At 42.3% G+C, this 23033-nt stretch overlaps 1 protein-coding gene across 1 annotated transcript in view; it reads left to right on the top strand.

Moving 5' to 3' along the window:
- The window catches only part of EMILIN2 (elastin microfibril interfacer 2), a 34683-nt gene extending 11654 nt beyond the window's left edge, over window positions 1–23029 (top strand). The window contains exons 3-8 of the mRNA XM_074576771.1: window positions 2197–2372; window positions 5409–7343; window positions 13405–13737; window positions 14314–14352; window positions 20655–20786; window positions 21565–23029. Of these exons, the coding sequence (XP_074432872.1) occupies window positions 2197–2372; window positions 5409–7343; window positions 13405–13737; window positions 14314–14352; window positions 20655–20786; window positions 21565–21902 (2953 nt within the window). The 3' untranslated portion in view covers window positions 21903–23029. The remainder of the gene's footprint in view (window positions 1–2196; window positions 2373–5408; window positions 7344–13404; window positions 13738–14313; window positions 14353–20654; window positions 20787–21564) is intronic.
- Window positions 23030–23033: the final 4 nt, after the last annotated feature.

The following is a 23033-nucleotide window of genomic DNA, read 5'->3' as shown; positions in this document are numbered from 1 at the left end:
GCTCCTCTATTTAATTTTTAAAGCACTTGACCTTGGGGCTGTCTGTGCTTTACATTTGTAAACAGGATTCGGCAGATGTTTTGGTGAAAATTGTAAAAGAAACGATGAGCTGGAGTGCAGGCTACGGCTGTTTCATATATGGTGTTGGGAAGGTAAAAAAGGATTGGAAACCCACTCTGAGTTTGCATGCTTCAAGTCATAACCTGAAAAGCTGGCAATCTCAGCAAATCACTTCAGTGAGGAGCAGCGAATAGACAGAGTTAGAGCCGAACCTGCCCCTGCCTTCCTAGGAAGATTCACAGGAGAAGGGAATCCAGAGAGGTTTGTTAGAATAAACTCTTCTTTGGCCCAAAAATAGTTGGAAAAATATAACATTGTCTTGAGTCAAAGTAACTTCTTCCACTTAAAAGAGAGGTTATAGATAAAGTAATTATGCAAAGGAGTAGGTCCTGAGTGCAGAAATTGGAATATGTTGTGGCAGAATTGGGAAAATATGGTTGGAAAAGAAACAAATTCACAAATACTAGTTAACCCTTTGAAACCCTTCCCCTGCCCTGAGTTTGCAAAGCAGCTTACCAAAACAGCAAATGCCTATCAGATGTAGGACGTAACACTAAAATGATGTCTCTGAAGGTGGAAGATGCTGAGTAAAAAAATACAGAATTATTTCAGCAATTATTTGCATGCACAGCAAGAGAAACCTTGAATAGTAACAGTCAATCTCTTCTTTTGTGCCTTTCAATAGAAGCTGTTTCACAGTCGGTGTAAGATTTAACCCTTTCCGTGTGGTAGCTGATTACTGATTATTTTTAAACAATAATGATTTTTGCATGTTAATACAAGAAAATGATTATTTTAATGAAACATGTAGTCTTTTTTTTTTTTTTTTCTTTCTTTTTCTGTGATAGCATGGCTGCTTCTGGTACCTTTTCTGCACTGTATCCTCTCTGTCCCAAAATACACTCCCCATGAACCCAGCCAGGCTATGAATGAAATCTGTTGCAGAGCTCCTGTTGAGTCCTCCGCTGCCCTCCTGCGTTTCTGCTGCCAGTATTACTACTTTAGGGACACCTCAGCTGTGAAGCGAGTCTGTCATTCATTAACAAATGCAAACTGTTGTTCTAATCTGAAATAATCTTAAAAAATGAAAATGTGATAGGGTGGTTAATAGTATGATACTAGTTTTATTCAGAGAGAGGAATTCACAGGAGAAATTGGGGTAAGTTTGTTTTATCTATTGCAGTATGTGTTCCACATATATCGATTTATAGAGCTCAGGTGATGAATCCCTGATTTATTTATTTTCCTCATCTCTCAACCCAAGATGAGCTGTACCATACATTGATTTAGTTTTTATAAAAGGGCAGAGCTTATGGGTATCTGGTGGGATACCATAGTGTCTGACTGCAGTTGAACTTGCGGTATGTGAACTGAAGGAAAGTTATGGAAGAAGTCTATGGTTAAAGAAAGCTGCACAACCAGAATCAGTTTGCTATTTATTAACTTTTGAGTGATTAATCATGGAAACTTCAGGTTGTATGTATATAACGTGTGCACAAGTTTATTTGCAAGATCCTCTTCAACTTAAATGGGGCAGTGAAGTAGGAAAGAGTTGATTCCTCTGTTGGTCATAGCCTTTCATCTGACTCCTTTCATGTCCTTATCTGACTCATGCTTTCAGCATTTTGTCCTTCTCTGGAATATCCCTCCTACCTTTGACTGCTCAGTACACGCAGATTCCAAGGAATGGTTTAAGTGGAGCCTGTGGAAAGACAAGTGGGACAAAGCAGGCAGACAGAAACATTTTTGATGTCCAAAAGAGTTGCTGCCAGCACAGCCCTGTTTGTGGGTTTGTGAGGAAAAGCAGTTAGAGGAAAAAGGTTTTGAATTTATAGAGTAATACACTGGCAGTCGCGGTTATACTCAGCAGTGTCTGATGAGACAAACCTTCACTTCCCACAGCGCGTTATCCCTGTGTTCATATGGCCATATTTGCTCTCCCTGGCGTGACTGTGTTGTGTGCAAGTACCTTTAAAACCTAGACAGAAACATTTGTTCATTCGATGTTTGAAGGAGAAAATGAAGCATATATGAAATTAATTGATTTTCATTTTTAAAATCCCTAGTTAAATTTTAGGTTTAATCTAAATAGCAGATTAGGTTATGGATCGTTTAAAATGCTTTCTGTTTTGGCAGATACCGAACGAGTTTCAGACCTCGGTACACAGTTGCATATAAGACAGTAACAGAGCTGGAATGGAGATGTTGTCCTGGGTACAAAGGGGAAGACTGCAGAGAAGGCCCAGCAGAAAAGCCAAATGCTGCTCGTCGTCCTACACCACCAGCAAAAGCTGTTGTGAAGAAAGGCTTGGGTAACTTTTTGTTTGAATTTTCGTATGCATGATCACGTCTGTTTTTTTGTTTTGTCTTTTAAGTATAAGAACCGTTATGGTTTCTATTAAACTCAACTACTGGCAGGTACGAAATCCATATGGAAGACACTCTGTGGTGGGAAAATAATTGCCAGGCAATAGCAGTCTTGATACAGAGAATTTCCTGAAGAATAACAGAGAGGTGGGTGTAGAACACTGGCCGTAAATGCCAGCTGGCTACTCATGGTTCAGGAAAATCTTTGCGTTAAGGTTGGGTTTTTTTGGTAAGAATTTGCTGGGGTTTTTGTGGTTTCTTCAATGTTCACCAAAAAAAAGGAAAGAGATATATTTGAGAGGAACTATTATTAAAACGAAAAAAAGCAGGTACTAATTTTAACAATATATAATGCTCTCTGGCAGTTTCACAGTGTTTTGTTTGTTCAAGGGCTTGTGCAGATTTTACAGATTCATGTTAGATTACCTGCCTTAATACTACAGGGTAAGGGAATGATAAGCCTCGGTTGCTGAAAAAATACCTTAAAAAATGAATGATGTTTGTTTGTATAAGACAATGTCTTCTGAAACGGCAAGAGGAGTGCTGTTACTGCAGTATTACGCCTTTTCTGCATTAACAAAAAATGATAAACAGATGTTTCCTTCTGACGGACTTTTTCCCAACATCGTCAGAGATTAGTGTCACGTATAGCACTTAGTCAGATTTCCACTTGTGTTTTTGTGTAGTGGAATGGACTGGGACGGAATATAAGGTTTTAAACCAGTCCTATAGATCATGTACCTGCTTTAAAAATAAGCTTTTTAAATATTTTGTTAGCCCACCTAAAATATTACTTCCAAAAGATGATAATAAAACATGGTGATATCTTTAATTAACTTGCACACTGCTTATGTCTAGAGATTGTTTTTTCTGCTCTGACCCTAGAAGAACTGTAATTCAGTGCAAAAGAAAGACCACCGTGTATGTTATAGCTACACTCTGTGTGTGCATACTTCTATTATTGTTAAAGGAATTGGCTACCCTACCAGTCTTGCAGAGTGTATTTGTAACTTCCTACCTTCTTTGTAATGTCTTTAAGCTGAAATCCAGTTTAAAACCAAGAAAAATTCCAACTGCGTGTCCTTCAGACCCTATCTCAGTGTTGCTCTCCACTGTATATCTAGAATGCATAGCTTGGAACCAGTGCTGAAATTCTTTTGTCTCAAGATTTAAGTGTTAACACCACTCCAACACAATATGGTCACAATTTGACAGGGAGCTTTTCTTATCCTTAGTTGTTTACTTATCATCTGAAAGAGTTACTCTGATGTTAACAGCTTATGTGTCTATATTCTGCTGTATTTAAAGAAGTTTATTTTCTTCTTCACTTTTGCATCTTAGCTTCATTGTGCGTGGGTTTTTTATGTCTGTAATAGTATGACTTAACTGTGCAAAGGTCTGTGGATTATGAATTGCATAAAAGATACGATGCAAAATCACAATCAGGAATATACATGAAGTAATTACAGAGTTTACCCCACCCATGCTTGGCACAGTGGGGTATATATGGGAGCATGCAATGGATCTACATATCGTGTGGATCTACACGTTAAAGTGGTATTAAATATTTGTTAAACTAAACCAATTGGTGGTCTAGCTGCAAGTTTCGTTAATGTTAGATGATTATTTGGGTTCACACTCAGTATCTTGACTTACTTGTGCCTTATTGCTTAGAATCCCAGAAAATAGGACTAGAGGGATCTTAAGGGGCCTTTTTACCAATCCCCCATGTTAGGATCAGCTATGTCTGTCCAGACTCCAGTGGTGGAAATTCTGCTGCTCATGTAGACAGTGACTTCTGGCATTTCACTTGCTCCAGCTGAAGCCCATTCTTCTTGTCCTATACCATCAGTAGGAGATAAGGACAACAGTTTACTTCTTACCAGTTTGCAGATATCTTTCAGAATATCTTCTGAATATCTTCAGAATATCCTCATTCTCCTTTCCTCTAGCCTAAATAACAAATTACTTTGGCTTTTCCTGCAGTTTATACTTTCTTGACCTTTGATAATGTTTTTTCTTCCCTCCTTCCCTCCCTCCTTCCCTCCCTCCTTCCCTCCCTCCTTCCCTCCCTCCTTCCCTCCCTCCTTCCCTCCCTCCTTCCCTCCCTCCTTCCCTCCCTCCTTCCCTCCCTCCTTCCCTCCCTCCTTCCCTCCCTCCTTCCTTCCTTTCTTCCTTCCTTTCTTCTGGATTTTCTAGAGTTGTAGAATTTTGCTTCAAACTGAACAGCCAGAATTGTGCATGGCTCTGCAGATGAGGTGCTACCAATGACAGGTGGATTAATTGATTTGTGCTAGGTAAAAACTAGATTGCAGCTAGAAGTCTACTTTTACTTTTTTCATTCAAAGAGGCTAGTGCTGGTGTTATTTTAATCTAACAATTTTGGATGCATAAAGCTTGTGCTTTTATGCACATTTTTATTGCCTACTGAAATATGTGTCAAATAATTAGGTATTTTTGAAGCAAGTGTGATAACCGGAATATCTTGCAGAACCCCATCAAGTTTGGAGACCAGTTCAGCAAAGTACTGGAGCACAAACCCACTTTTGGCACGTGAATTATTGCCACTTAAGTTTTCAAAGGGAATTCAGGAGCAGCACCTCCCAAGTTATTGTTATTGGAAGTGCAGTGGCTCTAAGGTGATTGTGTTGTGATGTATATGGATCTATAATGGTCTGTTATATATGCTATAGCTTAGATTAATTGCTGAACAGGAAGGGTGGTTCTGCTTGCTAATTTATTTCTTCATTGCCATTGTAGTATCTTGGCAGGAATTGGTCAATGTGCTAAAACTTTTAGTTTGGAGGGTTTTGATAACGTTTTAATTATAAACTACTGAAAGCAAGGATAGAAAAGGGAACAAGCATTATGCATTTTAAAACACTATTTGGCTTTCAAGAGAAGTAAAATTAGCCTCCACTGATTAAAACAGATACCACTGGGAATATTTACATCCAGACTTTGTTATTTCCATGAAACAGATGCAGAACCAACAGAAGAGCCGGAACCTCCACCATATGAGAAGAAAATGCAGTTTCTTGAGGATGAATTGTTTAGACTTACACGATCAGTGCTTGAACTTCAGTCCTCTGTGGCAGGCGTGAATGAAAACCTGAAGTTAACTGTCCAAGAAGATGCTAGTAAGATGTTGGTCACTTGGCTGAACAACCTTTATGACCGCCCAGAGCCTGATAGTGCGGTTGGTGGTGAAACAGACAGTATTCATCTGCCTGGACTCCTCAGCAATAAAGATCAAAAAGACCCTTTTATTGATTTTGAAATGGAAGATATAAAGTCTGAGCTAGCTGAGGTCAAAGAAGCCTTGAAGATGAGGAATGACAAGCTGGAGGAACTGAATGGAAAAGTAAAAGGCTATGAGGGACAATTAAAACAACTGCAGGAGGCAGCACAGGGACCTACAATAACAATGCCCAGTGACAATATATATCAGGAGTATATAGACTCAAAATTTGAGTCCCTCAGACAGGAAATACTGGAAGGATTTGAAAAGAAAATGGCAGATCTGAAGAACTCCTGTGAATACAAACTACAGGATATCCAGCAGCAGTGTGATGACAACGACAATAACTGTTCAGGAATAATTGATGTTATAAAAGGAAAAGAGAATGACTTGAGGAAAGAAATAAATACTCTCCGAACTCAGATTCCATCAAACAAGTCCAGTTGTTGCAAGGAGGGTGAGAGAAATTACTTTGACCAACAGATAAAAGATTTAGATAAGAAGATTGACAGAGTTGTGGAAGCACACAGGATCTTGAACGTTAGAATAGATAATGAAATCAGCCGATTGTCGACTCCAGATCTGGAAGACATGTTCGGTGAGAGGTTGGAGGAACTAGATGCGAGGATGAACATTACGGAACGAAATGCTGAAGAACATTGCTTTTACGTTGAGGAAACTCTCCGCAGTGCTATTGCTGCTGAGGTAGATGAATTGAGAGACTTGTTTGACCAAAAACTACGGGCCCTAGAAGATAGGCTAGGTGGCACTATTTTAGAGATTGCTAATACCACAGACCCAGATGGAATGTATATTAATCCTGGGCCCATCTTGCCCGGTGACACAGGATTTGCAAATGAGCAATTTACAGCTGAGATGAATTTCATGAAGAACAAACTACTGTCGCTTGAACACCTCTGTGGGCAGAAATGTCAGTCTGCACCACAAGGTACGGAGGACCTTCAGAAAGAGCTAGAAAATTGTAACAACAAATACAATCACTTGCTTTCGAAAACAGAGAACAACTCTGTTCTCCTGCAGTCTCTAAATAGCTCTCTCAATGAGAAACTCAACTTAATTAAGGGTAACCAACGTGACATCCAGAAAATGCAGAGAGATGTACGTGTGTTCCGGTACAGTCTAAATGTCATGGATAAAGATGTGAAGAATCTTCAAGATGGCTTGAGTAGCTGCAAGGAGCAGCTTCTGGGTGTCAATTCTACCTGTAGAAAAACACAACGAGGTGTCTTCCGAAAAATCGATCAAATGCAGAGGACATTTGCGAATCAAACTGCTCATCCCAGTGATCATTGCTGTGGGGAAGTGAAAGAGAGGCTAGAACAATTGAATGACCATATCCTGAATGATCTTAGCAAGTGCAAAGAAAAGACCCAAGGTATCCAGGAGGGTGTTTCGGATGTTGAGAGCAGAGTGTCGCGTGTTGAAAAAGTTTGTGGCAAGCTGGACTCTGTCTCAGGTAGTTTGGACAAGATAAAAGAAGGTCTGAATAAGCACATAAGCAGCTTATGGAACTGCGTCCGTGAAATGAATGGAACTATAGCATCTCATTCCACTGATATTTCTGGCCTCAAAAATTCTGTCCAACAGTTTTATAGTCAAGTCTCAAAAATCACCACGGACATTGAAGGCATGCTGAAATCTCAGTCTGACACAAGTAAGTGGTTTTTTGCTTTTTAAATGCCTTTTTTTTGTTTGATTTTCAGCTGGCTTTCTTTTCTGAATCATTTATAAAGGAATTAAGGGAGGAAAAATTTAGTATTACACAATTTCTACTTTGTTTTTACAGTGACTCTAACTTTGGCTTTTGCTCTAGAACACCATAGAGGACTTTGAGTGCTTTTAAAAGCACTCACTTCCCCCCCCTCCCCCCCCCCAAAAAAAAGTCTTACACGCTGTCAGGTTTATGTTGAGCCAGAATAAAGACAGTGGGAAAACTAGTATTTTTGGATACTGAGTAATAATTATCAGTGGGTCTTATTACAGTTCATTTGATTTGATTTTTTTGTTTTGTTGTGTGAGATTATTCTTGATTCCTCAGGGGAAACTGAAAAGTAAATGGAGAAAAATGAGGTCAAAGGAATTCAAATTTATGATAAAAAAGATTCCCTGTAAGTTTTGTTCTTAGCCTGAGCTCATGATTATAATTCAGCACCAACTCTTTGATTTAGGACTTTCGCAAACAAGCTCTGGCATATGTTGGTGTGGCAATACAAGACCTCTGCTTCATAGCTCTCCCAGAAGTTTGTGTTCCCACAATGTAGTTGGCAAGTTGGCAATAGGTGCACACCCCAGCTGGCAATGTTTTCACACCTCAGCCACTTCTGTTGGTAGCCCAACGTGTGAGTTCAAATCTACTTCTAGGTGGTTTAAAGTTTGCATTTAAGTGGCTGAGAAGCAGAGGCACGTTCCCTTTGGCTCAAAATGCTATGAAATGGTAACCTCAGCATGTTGGTAAACCGTGCCCTGAAGGTTTAGAGACCTTGCCAAATGCCACTCAGTTCCCTCTGCGGTTCTTGCTCCAAATTTCAGCAATGGGTTGTTTTTCTGAGAGAGACAAAGTTTACAGAAGGAAGCTGAGTTCCTGTTTCTGGTAGCATGATGCAAAACCATAGGAATTGGAGACTGGTTTGAAACTGCACTCTTAAGTTGTTTGATGCTTCTGGTTTTAATTCTGTGCACGTGCGAGATAAATAAGAGGCTGGTTTCTGTGACTGGCCCTAAACCAGAAGAAGTGGTGCTGAGGGAGAAGCCCCTGGGCTGTTGCAGCTGGTGGTGGCTGGGGGAGATAAGATGCAGGACTGTGAGCGCTTTTGCTTGAATAGACAAGTTGTGCTTCATTAAAGGTCTGAAAGTAATTCCTGCAGGGAAGAGTATCCTTCTTACTCCAAGCCGGAGACTTGAAAGCCTGTGATAAATGTGTTTGTTCTGAGTGTTTAGTTGTTTAAAACCAAATGTATTGCAGTATTTGACACAAATACTGCAGGTGAGACGTTCTTGTGCGAAATTAAAAAGCAATACCTTTGTCTTCCTTTAAAGGAAAAAGTGAAGGATAAAGCAGGGGGTCTGTAATTCTCAGATATTTCTTTTGGTGAAATCTTGACTTAAATTCAATAGGGTTAGGACCTTCGTCCCTAGATCTTGTGAAAGCAGACCCAGTCCCCATTAAAATGCAGGATGATGTATCTATGTAATCCTATTTCTCATCCATCTTGCCAAAAATAAATTTGCACTAGGGACCAACAATGGAGAAAGGTCCAAGATACACACAGTAATCTTCCTCCTGCTATTTAAAGCAGGTGTTCGAGTGGCCTCATGAGTTGTATTTATCCGCCCCTTTTACAATGTTGTAAAGCATTAAAAACCTCAGTGCGCCCGGGTTTCCATAGCGTAACGCTGTTCCAGGGCAGAGCTCTTCATCCACCATCGGGTGACAAAGGTCCGTGGAAGGACGCTGCTGCGGCTGCCGGGGTGCAGGCCCTCTGAGCATCCCTCCCTGCCGTGGGGTGCTTCTGGCCCCCAAAGGATTCGTGAAGCACACACGTCAATCCCCAAATGTTTCCAATTACAATAACACTGTCTGGCACAGCAGTCCAAGTAAGTTTTGATGGCTGGAGTTGCAGGAAGATTTTGGCAAAAGAGCCTTTTTTGGAAGTAGTTTGGGAACCCTGTTAACGTGAATTGCGTATGGCTTTAACTGTTTTTACGTCCCTGATCTACAGCATCGTCTCTGATACCAACATCATTTGAAAAGACGATTTTCAGTCCTGGCTGTAGATCGGTGTTGCGTTTCTTATGCACTATTTGCCAGCATATCGTAGCATTCAAATGATGTCATTTGACTTTGGAAAGGCCAAAACAGAAACAAATTTGTTACTAATAACAGTTGTTGAGGGCAGTAAGGCAAGGATACGTTGCAAGAAAAACAACATAAAATCTTATCAAGCAGTGTAAGCACAGCACACTGTAAACCTGAGCAAAGTGAAATGACTCTGATCTTAGGAGTATGGCTGTGTTTTCTTCCAAATTTTTTATTAGGGGGTTTGAAGTGCCTCAGTCCAAACTAACAAGCCACGTTAGTGAATTACTATACGTCAGATACAGACCCAGAAACTGGACCCGTATTTTAGTTGTTACGTTTTCTGGTGAAGATAGCACGACGTCCTGCCATTCCCATACACAAGGCGGTGGCGAGGGCAGGTGGTGGTCTGCTCTGAGCTCATGGGGGACAATGTGCTTCCCAAGGTAATGTAATCCAGCAGCTCTTTGTCCACCTTAAATGGTGATTTAAATGCCCCCACCTCCACATCTGGTAGGGTAATTTGTTGTTCTCATTGCACCCTGTGCATCTCTGCAGGAACGTGTGCTCTTCAAATGGCACGAAATTGAAAGCAATCTTGAAGTTAGTGATTGCTTTTAACTTACTGCCTATTCATACAGATTCATGAAGTTTTCCAGGAGTCAGAAGTGTGGTCTTGCAGCCAGATACCGCGCTGGGAGTGCAGTTTGCTTTGGTTACGGTTACTTGACCTGAACTGCAATTCCTCTTGTAATTGTCTCTGTAGCAGGGTTTCGAAAGCAACAGTTAAATGTTGTCTGCTGAAGTTACTGTCTAAGAAACCAAATGTATGCTCTACATCACTGCATCGATAAAAGGCAACATAAAATCTTAGTGTTGTAGCACAAATAAGAGAGTCATATAGTCGATTCCTCTAGGATCCCTATGAGCTTGTGCAAAATGTAACGTAGTTGTCAAATCCCTTTGGTGTCTATATAGGAAAATTCAAGTCAGGTCTTTTTTGGCTTCTTGTGAGTGCAGTCACATATTCCTTTACTCATTTTGTTTCTGTGTGTTTTGGGGGCTGAGGAGAGCGTGATCAGGGCAGAACAATACTAGAAACAGACGCACCCCAAAGATACACCTGCTTCGTGCATCCAGGTCCCTGCTTGTCTTCCTTCTCAGCAAGTCATTCCTCCTTCAGTGAAGTAAATTGCAGGTTAAAGCTGCCTAGTTGAATAAACTGGGGAAAAAAAAAAACAAACAAAAAAAAAACCCAAAACACTTTTAAGGAGGAGGGGTACAAAAGCATTCTTATTTTCAACTGAGGAGGGAAACCTCTCCTTCTGTTTCAGTTGCGGATGGGCACCTGAGAGCAGAAGCTGTTGCCTGACATGGTAACCGAGTTGTCACTTACACCAGTGATGACAACCAGAGCAGCAAGGACGCCGCTGCTGAGTGCAGTGTTACTGTTCTCAGCTGTAGAATGATCTCAGCTCTGCTCTTTGCCTTCCCCGGTAGATGGGAAGATGATGGGGAAGATTTCTGGCTTGTCCACTGCTCAGCAAAGCTTAAGCAGGTCCAGATAGATTCACCCCAGCCTTCATTGGGGGTTCATTTTCTCGTTGCCTTGTGAATTGAAAACACGTGTTACAGAATTTGGCATCAGGATAGGGTGGCTCCAGCGTTATCACCTTGTTTAGTGATTTATTGGTGCTTTCTCTTGCTATGATGCATCTCAGTAGAAGAGGCCAAAAAGGTCGGCAAAGATGGCAGACCAGATCCCTCTCAAACCACACATCTCTGATTACTGGCACTTCAAGTTGAGCTTTAGGCAGGTAATTTTGGATTTGACTTTATGGAGATGTAGTTGGACAATTCTGAATATTGATGTTGCATGCAAGGAAGCAGTTTGCACAGGACACGGGATTTGAGGATTTGAGCTGTTGATTGTTTTTTAAAGGTTTAGAAAAGTAAGCAGAGAAATATATTCACTTTCACTCTGTCAGCTCAAGTTGTTGTCTTAATAAAGCTCAGCTCAATTGACTAGAGAAATGACAAGTACGTGCATCCCAAGATAACGTATTTTGCCAATTTGTGTTTTAAATGAGGTTAATCTGAAGATCTTAGTTGAAGGTCTAAACCTTTGCCACTGTGGACAGAAGATGTCTCGCTAAGTTAACAACTCTGTTAAACAGTTCACTTTGATACTTTAAGCCTTTTTTTGAAAATTTTTATAAGATTTTTTTTTAATCCTGGGATTGTTACGAAGATAATTTTCATCTGTATAAAGTGAAAATTTCACTCCTTGGTCCTGTGCCTTGTGGATAGCGTTACCGAGTGAGCTTCAGTGGTGCATTGCTTATACAACTTTTGATTCTCATGAGAGTTAAAGTCAGCCAGCAAAGCTGAGGAAGACTTTTTTTCTAGCAGGCGTGCCTAGCACATGAATGCAGGTGGTGCAAGACTATGACTTCAGACAGCCTCTTGGTGTTCTGGAAGGCTTATGTGGACTTTTTATGAGACTGAAAACAAGAAACGAGATTCACAAGAGTAAAGCGCAGGTGTCAAGTAGTCACGAAACAGCACGTGGGTTGCCAGCAACACCGTCTGGACCCCAGCCGTGCGTCGCAGACAATACCTGCATGACTTGGTTGTAAGCTCTCTAGCCCAAAGGCTCAGCGTAAGGCCCTCCTGGGGGTCCCCAGCTGTGCAGCAGAGCCAGGGTAAGCCTCACACCATGTCTGCCTCTAGGCACAGCCATTCGGTGTAGCCCTAGCCACTGATGAATTTACCCAGGCTGATTTTAGACTGTGATGAATTGAAGTGCTCTTCATTCTCACCACTGAGACCTCAGAGCAGTGGTCTCCACTGTGGACCATGGCAAGCATCTCTGGTGCGATGACTTGCATCAGATAAATTTGCAAGGGGATGTTTGTCCATTTCCCCAGAAACTCACTCCCATCCCTGCACCTAAAGCCATGCTTTAGTCTCAAAACGCAACCAAAATAACCAATGCTAATGATGAATTTAGAGTGAAACTCTGGTTATTCTGTGTAAAAGCTGTCATTGCCTTTGCTGAAATCTACGCAGCTGTGAATTCACGTTCTTAATGTAGATGTAATTCAAGTTTATTCTTGTCATCTAGGACTTCATTTTTAGGAATAAGCTGTAAATCCTTTAAAGGGCTTAGAACTGGACCAGATACACAAATGTAACCATGTCAGCACTGTTCAACCCCGATGTCGTATGTGTTGGCTGCCCTACTGGAAAAGTCTTTTAATGGGTATCTCTTTTCTTCAAACAATAAAGGTTTTTCTGGTAGATTATATCCTAGGCTTCTGCCTTCTTTGTCAGAAAATATTAGTAATGAGAATACTTGGAATTTTAAGTTCATTGCTTTTCAAAGTAGGGAAAAAAATAATCTGTGAGTCGGTGTACATTTACTCAGGTTTTTTGCTATGCATACTTTTCTTTATGGTACTGCTAAAGGGTCAGCCTTGTGCTAGGTGTTGTGTGAACGCAGAGTTGAAAGTAGGAGCGGTGGGCGGTAAGGGGTTCAGGAGAACTGAAATGAAGGTAGAGAGAGAGGACACGATGGAGGTGAAGGCACCGGTTGGAATAGGTGTGATAGACAGCCCGCTGGGTGCAGAAAGTCAAAGCAGGACTAGCGGGTGAGTGTTCACGGGTTATTTGACTGCTGCTTGTCCCATCTCCAGGCTGTCTTCATTCCTTTCCTTGCGTCACAGGAAAGAGGGGAATCTGTAGTACTGCAGGAGTGGAACAGAGTTTTGCCAGTGCAGTCTTGGGTCTGAGGGGATGGGTGGCCTCAAATTGAGTCCTGTTTTATTTTAAAGGTTTTTTACAAAAATATGCATATTTTATATACTATTTTGGGTGAACAATTCTGTATCTTTCCTTTTCTTTTATCATTTCAAAGGGCGATCAGAAGTACCACGGCAGCCGTTGCCACCAAGACCACCCCTGCAGCCCCAGCCTGGCATATCCCTGCTGCCATCAAGGCCAAGGATACAACCCCCGCGACAGAGGACTCCCCTCCAGCCACCGCAGCCGAGACCTCCTCTGCGCCCAGTGCTGCCAGGGTCAGGAGTTGTGCCGTTTCTGCCTGGAACAACCGGGATCATCTTGGAGACTGGAGAGGCAGGGCCTCCTGGCACTGTTCTAATGTCAGGGAGAGGGCGGCTCAGAAGTGCGGATGGTCAGGCTGGTCAAAGTACCATGCCCATTGCTGAAGGGTATGCTGGAGCCCCAGGTGAGAGAACCAAACTAATGGTGAATTACTCCCGTCTAAGTGCAATGGACATGCCAGGTCTTGCTAGAGGGGTGACATTGAGATCTGTTACGCTTCAACAACCACCTTTCAGCCTTTGGTGGGTGCCCGTTATAGCTATTGCTGTTGGGAATGGACTTATGGCAGAGGTGATCTGTGAGTGGGCCTTTGCAGCCTCCAGCTGGCTGCAGAAGTAGGGGAAACTACTTCAGTGCCAGTTTTGTTGCCTTTGCCAAGGCTGCACAAAGCATGAGGTCAACAGGGCTGATGTAAAATCCTTGGTAACTACATCAGTCTTTGCCACTAGGGAAACTTACTTTTTTTCTTGCCATAGTGCTTGCCAGTGGATTTAGTACGTTACAATAAGAATTTGGTTTTCTTTGCCACGACCACCCCAGTTTAACAATAATTGAACGTTTCATACGAGTTGCTATTCGGTAGCTATTTTGGTAAGTTGCTGTTCAGTAACAAAGAATGCTTTTTAGAAGACTGCAGTGATACTTTGTCATAAAGGACTCTATTATGTACTGTGTCACACATACTACTTTTCTTTTGTAGGATATCCAAAGTTATCTCCTCCTACCACGGACTCACAAGGTAAGGCAGTTGTTTCCTAGAAATTCTTTACGCAGGTACTCAATCTTTATTTCAGTCCCTGGAAAGTCACGGTTGAGAGAAAGTGGTGATTTTTAGTATTTAAGTTTAGCATTGAGGAAAATCTGACAGATTTTTGCTGTACCTAAGCATTACAAATTAATTCACATCCTTCATGTGGAGGAAAATAGGAGGTTTTTTAGGTTTTGAAAACTAATTAATTTTTTGTTACTGTTACTTCGGTGATTTTTTTAAACACAAAGGGTTTCTATTTCCTAGCAAGTGTCAGTACTGAACTTTTTTTTAAGTGAAAAGAAGTATATTTCTTTCTGATTACCTTAATAAGATATGAATAAGGCCAAGACTAGTATCTTGAAGCACTGTTAGTATGTGAGCTAGTGCCTGAGCTTGTCCTTGTGGAGGTGTTCCTGGCTTTGTTAGAGTCACGAGGGCTCCTGTTCCTGACTTCCGTGAAAGCAGGAGCGCTCCCACTGACAACCACGGATTCAAAAGATTCAAAATGCAGTTTTCTTGGTTTGGTAGGGGATTTTTTATTATTTATAATTTTTAATATAACAGTTCATTTATGGATTTGTATGATAAACAGGTATAAACCTTGTGTGAGACAGGCTAGTCGGCCTCAATAAATACATTGATTGGGTGCTGCCAGCCCTACAGCTTCATACTCAAGATATTATCAAACCCTGGGGATTAGTATTCGGGATCAAAGCGAATATTCCCACACCCTCTTCAGGAAGAATGATTTAATCTAAATTTGTTGAGGAAACATGAAAAATAGATGAAAATAAAACATTAGGGCTTTATGGCATCCAAAATCCTGCCCTTGGGACTTAGTTTGATGGCCCTAACAAAATCACAGATAAACATCCTGAAGGCTGGTCTGGGGACTGACAAAAAGAGTTGTAAAGAGATCAGACTGTAATTCTGGTATTTATACTTTATAATTAAAAATCTGTCATAGCCTTAAAGCAGTCTTTTTGCATTTGAGGATTGTGGTGGTAAGAACAAGCAGTAGTAGATAAGGCTTCTGGAAGAGGATGAGAAGTAAGGAAATGTTTGTTTACCTTGATGCCAGCAAAGCCAACATAGATGTCTAGATTTCTGTGATAAATGGATTTCCTGGGGGGTTTCTTCCATTTTGTACAGGCTATTGCTGTTTATAGACAGCAGTATTTTAATAAATTTATGCTAAAACCGTGTGAAACAGTAGGTGTATGTTAAAAGTATTGAAAAGGCAGGGCGTAGCAGGCAGCGCGCCTGTTTGCTGCTTGGTGGAACATGTTGCAAAGAAACGTTATCATCCTGGGACCCAGAGAGAGGTGGGCTGGACCAAGGAGTTCCTTTTCCTGGTCCGTGCCCCTGAAGACCTATCTAAATATAAGATACACCTGCTGATCGGCCCTGTAACTTCCCCCCAAATGCCTTGCAGACCCCAATGGCAAGGTACAGTCATAGAAAACAGAGGGGGAAGGATGGTGCAAATAGCTGTTAGACTTCTGTGGAGTTAGAGCATTTACATCCACTGTCCCTAATCACCAATGTCTGCTTATAAACAACAAAGAAAGAGCGTTCTGGGGCAGAATACAGCAGTTAATAGTGTTGTAGAAATTAACAGCTGGGGAAGGGAAGATTTTTGGCTTATTGGAAGAGGAACTTAATGTTTACATAAGGCATCAAGGAGTCCTTAATATCTAATTCGTGCAGGACCATAGTTGAGGTCTTTGCCAGTCTTCACCCAGTACATTTTGTGATACTGAAGTTTAAATTTGAAAGAAGATCAGACCTTCTTGTACTATAATTCCTAAAATAAGAAGCTTGTACTATTAAACTGGCCATCTGAGTAGTCCCTTTCATTTCTGTTTCTGAATAGCTTTTGTTGTATAAAAGCACTGCTCAGGAAGAAGTTGAGGGTTCCAACTCCGTCCTCTGGGATTAAACTATCCCACTTTAGTGCTCTTCTTGAATGCTGAGGCGCGATTTGCATACTTTCAATTACCAAAGTATTTCTGGAGTTTTTCAGATTCATTAGCTATCTGTTTGCATGCATCTCACAATGTAACGATGTAGGTAAATATCTTCAAGGACTCAGAAGTATTAATGAGAGAGCGTAAGGCACAATGTTACATATTTGCTCTATTTTCACAGACAAGGAGTTTATGACAAAGTTGAGTTAAGTGTCAGGACTTAAGTGCATCCACCTAATCCCTTTTAATACAGAAAGAGTTGAACCAATGGTTATTTAAAGAAACATCAGCAGCAAATACTATTGAAGCATGGCAATTTTACAGTTACGAGAATTTTTGTTTGCTGGAGCAAAGAAAATTGCAGAGCAGAAGTAATGAATTGGCTGGTGAACTGGTCTGGGAACTGATGAGAAAACGCATGTAAGATCCCAGGTCACACAATTAGGCAAGGACAGAGCCAAGAAGAGGATTTGGACGTTCTGATCAGTGTATGGAGGGTCACAGTGAAAAAAATGCCCTGAAAGCACAAATTGCCTTCCGCGCCCTCCCCCTTCATGCAGTGTTGCTCCTGTCCTTAACCCTGCAGCTCCAAGGGAGCGTGGTGGCTCCTCTCTAAACGAAACACTGTGTCACTGTGCCAACGCTGCTCTATGTATCTGTGCAGATAAAGGGCTAATTTTGGTTTCGGCTTTTTTATTGTTCTTACTTGTCTGATACCCAGCCATCTTCACTTTCTCCACGGGACTTCAGGGAGCTAGCCTGTAGGGCATGTTTCAAATTTAAAGGCATGAGGTTTATTGGGATACAAGATTTATGTTGTAGGTGGTCCTTGATTTGAAGGAAGAATTTACTGAATACGTAAATTACTCTGCCATGCTTCTGACGGATTCTGCTGCATGTTTAGCTCTTTCTGTTGATTATTGGACAGGGAGCAGTATTCTTGTTAGTGCACATCACAGGGGAAAAGCATCTTTGCTGACTTTGAGGTAGAGAACATACGATCATCCTCAGTTGCACCACTGGTTGTGTTTTGCTGCTCTTTGCATGAAAGAACAAGCTCAATTCACAGAAGCATGCTGAAGGATGGCGTAGGAGATGGTTATTTGTGTAAGGAGCAGGAGGTAAGTACTAGGGCAAACCTTCTTTTGCTGCGATGTGAAAGGGAAGAGTTGTTGTCCTGGTTTGAGGACAAACCACGACAGTTGTAAGAACAGGAAGAACTGTTACTAACAAACTCAGGAGAAAAACAGCTGTGTCCTCATAATGCACCGAGTGAGTTATCTTCTGCATCAGAAACACTGTGACTTAGCAGAGCAGAGCTAATGGTCCCAGCTTTGTTGAACACTGGCTTTTGGAAATCAGTGTGGCACTTACGGCATGGCCAAACCATAAGCAGAGGGAATGTCCCTGAAAACGACATGTGTTAGGGTCAAACTGAGGAGTTAAAAAAACTCAAGGAGGTGATAAACTGCTGGTATTTGTCCCATTTGCTCTAACTGAAATTATGCACTTCACCCTCATTTAGATTTAGGAGTACTGGCCAAGCAGAGGAAATCTGGCATATCCTCCCTACTCCTGCCATGTCATAAGTGCATACTGACAAACAAATTACATACTTATGGTCTCTCTCTTCTGTGTAGATTCTTGAAGAGTCCTCATTCCAGTTGATGAGTAATTGTCAGCAGCACCATCACACTGTTATTTTTTTTTCTCCTTTCGTCTTGATGGCAAATGTTGACATTGTTTTGTTTTGCTTGATTTTTCTGTTCTTTTTCTGCTTCTGGCCCTTGGGCTCTGTGGGAGGCATGAACTGTGCTGGGAAGTCAAAAGGGAGGTGGAGAATCGAAATACAACTAGCAGATGGGTGGAAGTAGATGTAACTGAACAAAGGCCACCCATGTATCTTCTGTGGTCTCCCCAGAATGCATTATACTAGCTTAGATTGCCATTAGTACACATACCTGATCCTGCTTATGTGTGTGTGTATATATATATCTCAAGTGAAACCTTGAATACTGAAGTCAAAGAGTTTTTTCCTCCCCCAGAAGCATTAAAACTGTGGTTGAATCTTTTGTGAAACTTTTTGTCTGCCTAGCAGTTTCTTCATCAGAGCTGTGCATGTGGTTCCCAGCTTTTAAATGCTTTAAAATTTCTTCCTGATTTTTATAATTCCACAACGCTGACTGCTTAAGTGAAAGCAGTTTTCAAGCCTGGACCTTGCCTAGAGAAGCTGAACTTTGGTCTTTGCATGAAGAAGCGTGTTTGCGAGTGGGGACACGTAAGAGAAGGTGGTTCACCTCTCTGTAAGGTTCTGCAGAAGCCCTGCTGAGAGCTGTCGGTAGGACTTGTGAAAGCTTCAAACAGGCACAATTCCAGCTGGAAGCAGGGAGGAGGGTAAGAGAGCATGGAGATGTTGCAGCTTTCCTGCGTCTCCTTATATTGCCCACTAAACTGATGCAGAGGATATTTAGAGGGCTCTAAGATTTCTCCTTTGGACAAACTCAGATGATGCGTTAAACTAGGCTGCAGATCTGAAGCAATTTCAGCAGCAAACTCTAATAACTATTCTAGCAATTAGAGCAGGAGAATCTTGAAGGAAGCATGGGGAGCCAGGGCAGGAGTTGCTCCCTTATCCAGATGATGCCAACCTGAACAGAATTGTAGCTGCTGCAAACGGAGAGGACAGAGTTTCTGGGTAGGCAGCAAATAGTTTCTGCCGTTTATGCAGTATGACTGCAGGGTAGAGAAACCTTTCCAAGTGAGCCAACAAGAACGTAGTTGAAGGTGCATTTTCAGTTGATTTGAGTCTCAGGGTAAGCTGCGAATACAAAGGGATGCTTTCTGTAAGTAGCGTGGTATTAAGGTGGTGGAGCTTTACAGAAGGTGTCTAAGTAAGTAGACTTCCTGCAATTAATTTTGATCCTTTCAAATAACCTCATCTTAGCTCATGGGAGCACCTGCAGGCACACTGGCAGGTAGGAGTAATGAAGAAGGGCTTCTGTCTGTTTTCTGAGCGTGAGACAAAATACTGAATAAGGAGATTTCCAAAGATACGTGAGGCAGCTGGTTACTAGCCCCTGAGGGAAACCAAGGTAGTTATTTGCCATTTCTGAGGTTGCAGGCATGTCTTCCCCTTGCCTTCCCCTCGCCTTCCCCTCCCACCCTTCCCATGCCAAGTAATTCAGGAAGAAAAAAAAAAGGATAGCAGAATGTAGCAGAACGTTTGTATATCCACATTTTAGATGAAGTTTTGTCACTTTTTAACTTCAATTTTTAAGGGATATAATCTGAATTGAACTTTGGTTGCTGGTGGGCATCTCAGATTGAGAGAAGGAGAAAACCAAACATACATTTTAAGGAAGGCAGAAGAAGGAGCAGGGGTGAAACAACATGGAGATGACATGGATCCTAACCTGAACAGGCTAGAACAGAAAGAGCAACTGAGGACAACTTTAAGTGTGTTCGTTGTTTACCTAATTGCCGACCAAAGCAACAAGACTTGACTACTTCTAGCAGTGTTCCTGCCTTAGGGGAAAAGTTTAGAGGGAAGGGAACTAAAATGGGACTAACACGTGGTTGATCACTAAAGACTTGTCATTAAGTCAGTCTGTTAAAAGTAAAAATTTGTCTTAATTGTCCAAATTGTATTTAGTCCAATAGCAGCATTTAGCTAGTAAGCAGATAGCCATTATAAAATACCTAAGTGTCTGTTTGATCTGCTGAGAAAAGAAGAAAAAATTGTGGAGTGAAAAGAGAAGTGCAAGAGAGAAAAGCCCTAGTGATGGTTCTCTTTGCTTTAATACCAAAATGTTATTTCTTGTAGCTGTTTTCCCTACCCTTCAGCAGTGAAGGTAAGAGATCTAAGCTGTGCGCAGCTTCTCAGCGTGATGAGGAAAGCTGGCACGAGCTGTACGCCTTATCACTCCTGTTGCATTGTGACAGGGACGCAGAGCAGACATGTCCACGGGGAGCCTCAATCCTGAAGAAGGTCCGTGGCAGAAGCATTGTTGAATTGAGGGGTGTCAGGATTTCCACTGCCAGCATTTACAAGACACGTACCTTTGCCTTAGAAGGGGAAAGAAAAAAAAAAAGAGGCCGTGGCCCAGGGGGGAATTTTATGGTGCTGAATAAATTTCATGGTGAGACACCTGGGACCTGGGCCAGCAATACGTATTCTGCTAATTCTGGCATCCCTCAAGTGACAGGGTTAGTCCAAGTGGAGTCTGTGCAGGAACAGAGACACTGGATTATAAACCATCACAGGGAGAGGCTGTGCTGTCATCCTGATGCGGCTCTGACTCATGTTGTTACCCATTTTAGGACCTGCTGCTGCAGCCTCTCTGGTGTCATTTTCTGCTGGGCTCACACAGAAGCCTTTCTCTAGCGACGTCGGCGTGGTTCACTTTAACAAAGTGCTTGTGAATGACGGGGACTATTATAACCCCAGTACAGGTAACGGCCAAAGAATGGACCCACAGAGATACTAGATGGGCAGTAGCGTGGGTTACCAGTGTTTGATGCTATCTCAGGCCTTGCTGGCACATTGAGCAAACAAAAGAAGCCCCTCTAAACCCGACACACCAGGGTAAAAGCCTCCGTGGTTGTGGACAGGCGCACTCTTTGCCACTGCTGGTTTTCCACAACTGCCCAGCAGTACTGAGGCCCAAGTCACCGCTACCTCTGCTCTGCCAGCACAGCTGGTTGTGCTCCTCACCCCACCTCAGGCCAGCTGAGCCCAGGTAGCAGAGGTGAGGTCCCTTGCTAACCCACCTCACTGCAGCTCAGCCCGCTGGGTCGCCCCGGGGAGAGGAGGGAGGGAGGTGACACATACTGCCTCTCCAACGGCGGTCACTGCCGGCTGCTTCCTTCTCAAGCAGCGTATCGTGTCACTCGAGGGTGTTCGGCATGCCTTGACCTACTGGGGACTTGCACAGCATGTGGGTGCCTCTCACCTCTTCACCCCGCTCTAAGTCACGGCAGCTGCTTAGGCCAGGAGGTTTCCAGATGTGGACAGGACCTGCCTATGTCCTGAAGGACCAGTGGGCTCTAACACAAAAGCAGCAATCCTTTGCCTTCATGACTGCTGTCAGTTGGTCGCCTGCCCAGGCTGACCTTGTCACAGTTACCTATACATAGCAGTGGGTAACCCATGTCACTTCATGCCTGTCATCGTGCTTAGAGCGATCGGGTCTCTCCATTTTGAAAAGCTCAGTCTGCCTCTCTTCTGCAGGCATTTTCACATCACCGTATGAAGGGCGCTACCTGATCACCGCTGTGCTGGCCCCGGAGAGGGATGAGTACGTAGAAGCAGTGCTGTCCGTCTCCAACGCCAGCGTGGCTCAGCTCCACACAGCTGGGTACAGAAGGGAACTGCTGGAGTATCACAAACCCTACTCGGGGAAACGGACCTGTGGTGGTCCTGGGACGTTCCACCTTGTTCTTCACCTCAAAGCAGGAGATGAAGTAAATGTCGTCGTAACAGGAGGCAAACTGGCCTACACAGACTCTGATGAAATGTACTCCACGTTTAGTGGAGTTCTCCTTTATCCTTCCATTTCTCATGTTTAGGTTTACCTTGAACAGGAGAGAAGGGTAAGATATTCAGAAGAAATTAAGTGTAATAAAATTCAAAGCTTTAATATATTCAGTTTATATATTTGATTTCTGTGATGGGTTTATAGTCTATACTGAGACCTTTTCCTTGTCCCCCGTTTCCAGAGGTAGCTACGAAAGACACGTTCCTGTAGCTAAATTAACTCCTTCCCAAGCCCTTGTTTACCCGTACAAGCAGAACAAATGTTAAACAACAAATACGTTCTCAATAGATACTTTTCCACTGTGCTCTTGCTATTCCCTATTAAATTGCCTTTGCAGTCTTCTCCCTAGTTTATCACGTCATCCCTAGTGTATCAAAGTTTACATCTTTGCTGAAGTTTACAGTTGTGGTCAGCTATTTTCATGTTTTCAGTCAAGCAGGGGCAAGAAAGTGAGGTTGCATCGGACGGGCTTGATGACTTCTTAGTCCTTGTGTTATTTAATAATATGTTGGGTCAAGTGCATTCGCATAAACAATTTGTTCAAAGCAATTGCTCACCGTCGTGGTGCAAAGCAAAATGATACTTATCTGCATCAGTTTTCTTTTTTACCTTAAGGGCCAAACGCAGGGCTAAGAGATGAGCGACTCATTCCAGTCGAATGGAAGCAGCTGTGCAGGGAGAAGCTTCCCTTGCCTCTGTTTTCCACTGGGCGGACGCGAGCGCAAGGTGCAGCTGCTACTACTGAGAGATTTAGAACAGTTATCCTCCATTGATACGGTAAAAACCAGACGATCGGTTAAGCGTGATGCTCTTGAGATTAAAGCTTGGTGCTTGAAATTGAATAAAACAGGTCATAAAAATCGAAGTTGTCTGTGCTTAACTAAGAAAACTGGTGATTTTGAAAAGTTTAAAAAAGTTTTACAGAGTTTGTTTCTGGCACTCTCGCAGTATTGGCATTAAAAAGGAAGTTTTGTCTTTTTTGCATTGTAGAAAATAAATCGGAGGAAAAATTGTCTTATTATCCAATACTGTCAGATGCATAACCCAGCTGTCTGCACTGCGCCTGTGTTGTAGCAGCCTCCTGCACCAGTGCTCTTGAGTGAGGTTTGTTTTAATATTCGGCATCTGTTTATATGGCTGAAACAACTTTCTTAGCTTAAAA

This window comes from Larus michahellis, chromosome 2 (genome assembly GCF_964199755.1).
Source record: "Larus michahellis chromosome 2, bLarMic1.1, whole genome shotgun sequence".
Lineage (NCBI taxonomy): Eukaryota > Metazoa > Chordata > Aves > Charadriiformes > Laridae > Larus > Larus michahellis.
The sequence above is the reverse complement of the archived record's forward strand: the minus strand, read 5'-3'. Positions and strand labels throughout refer to the sequence as shown.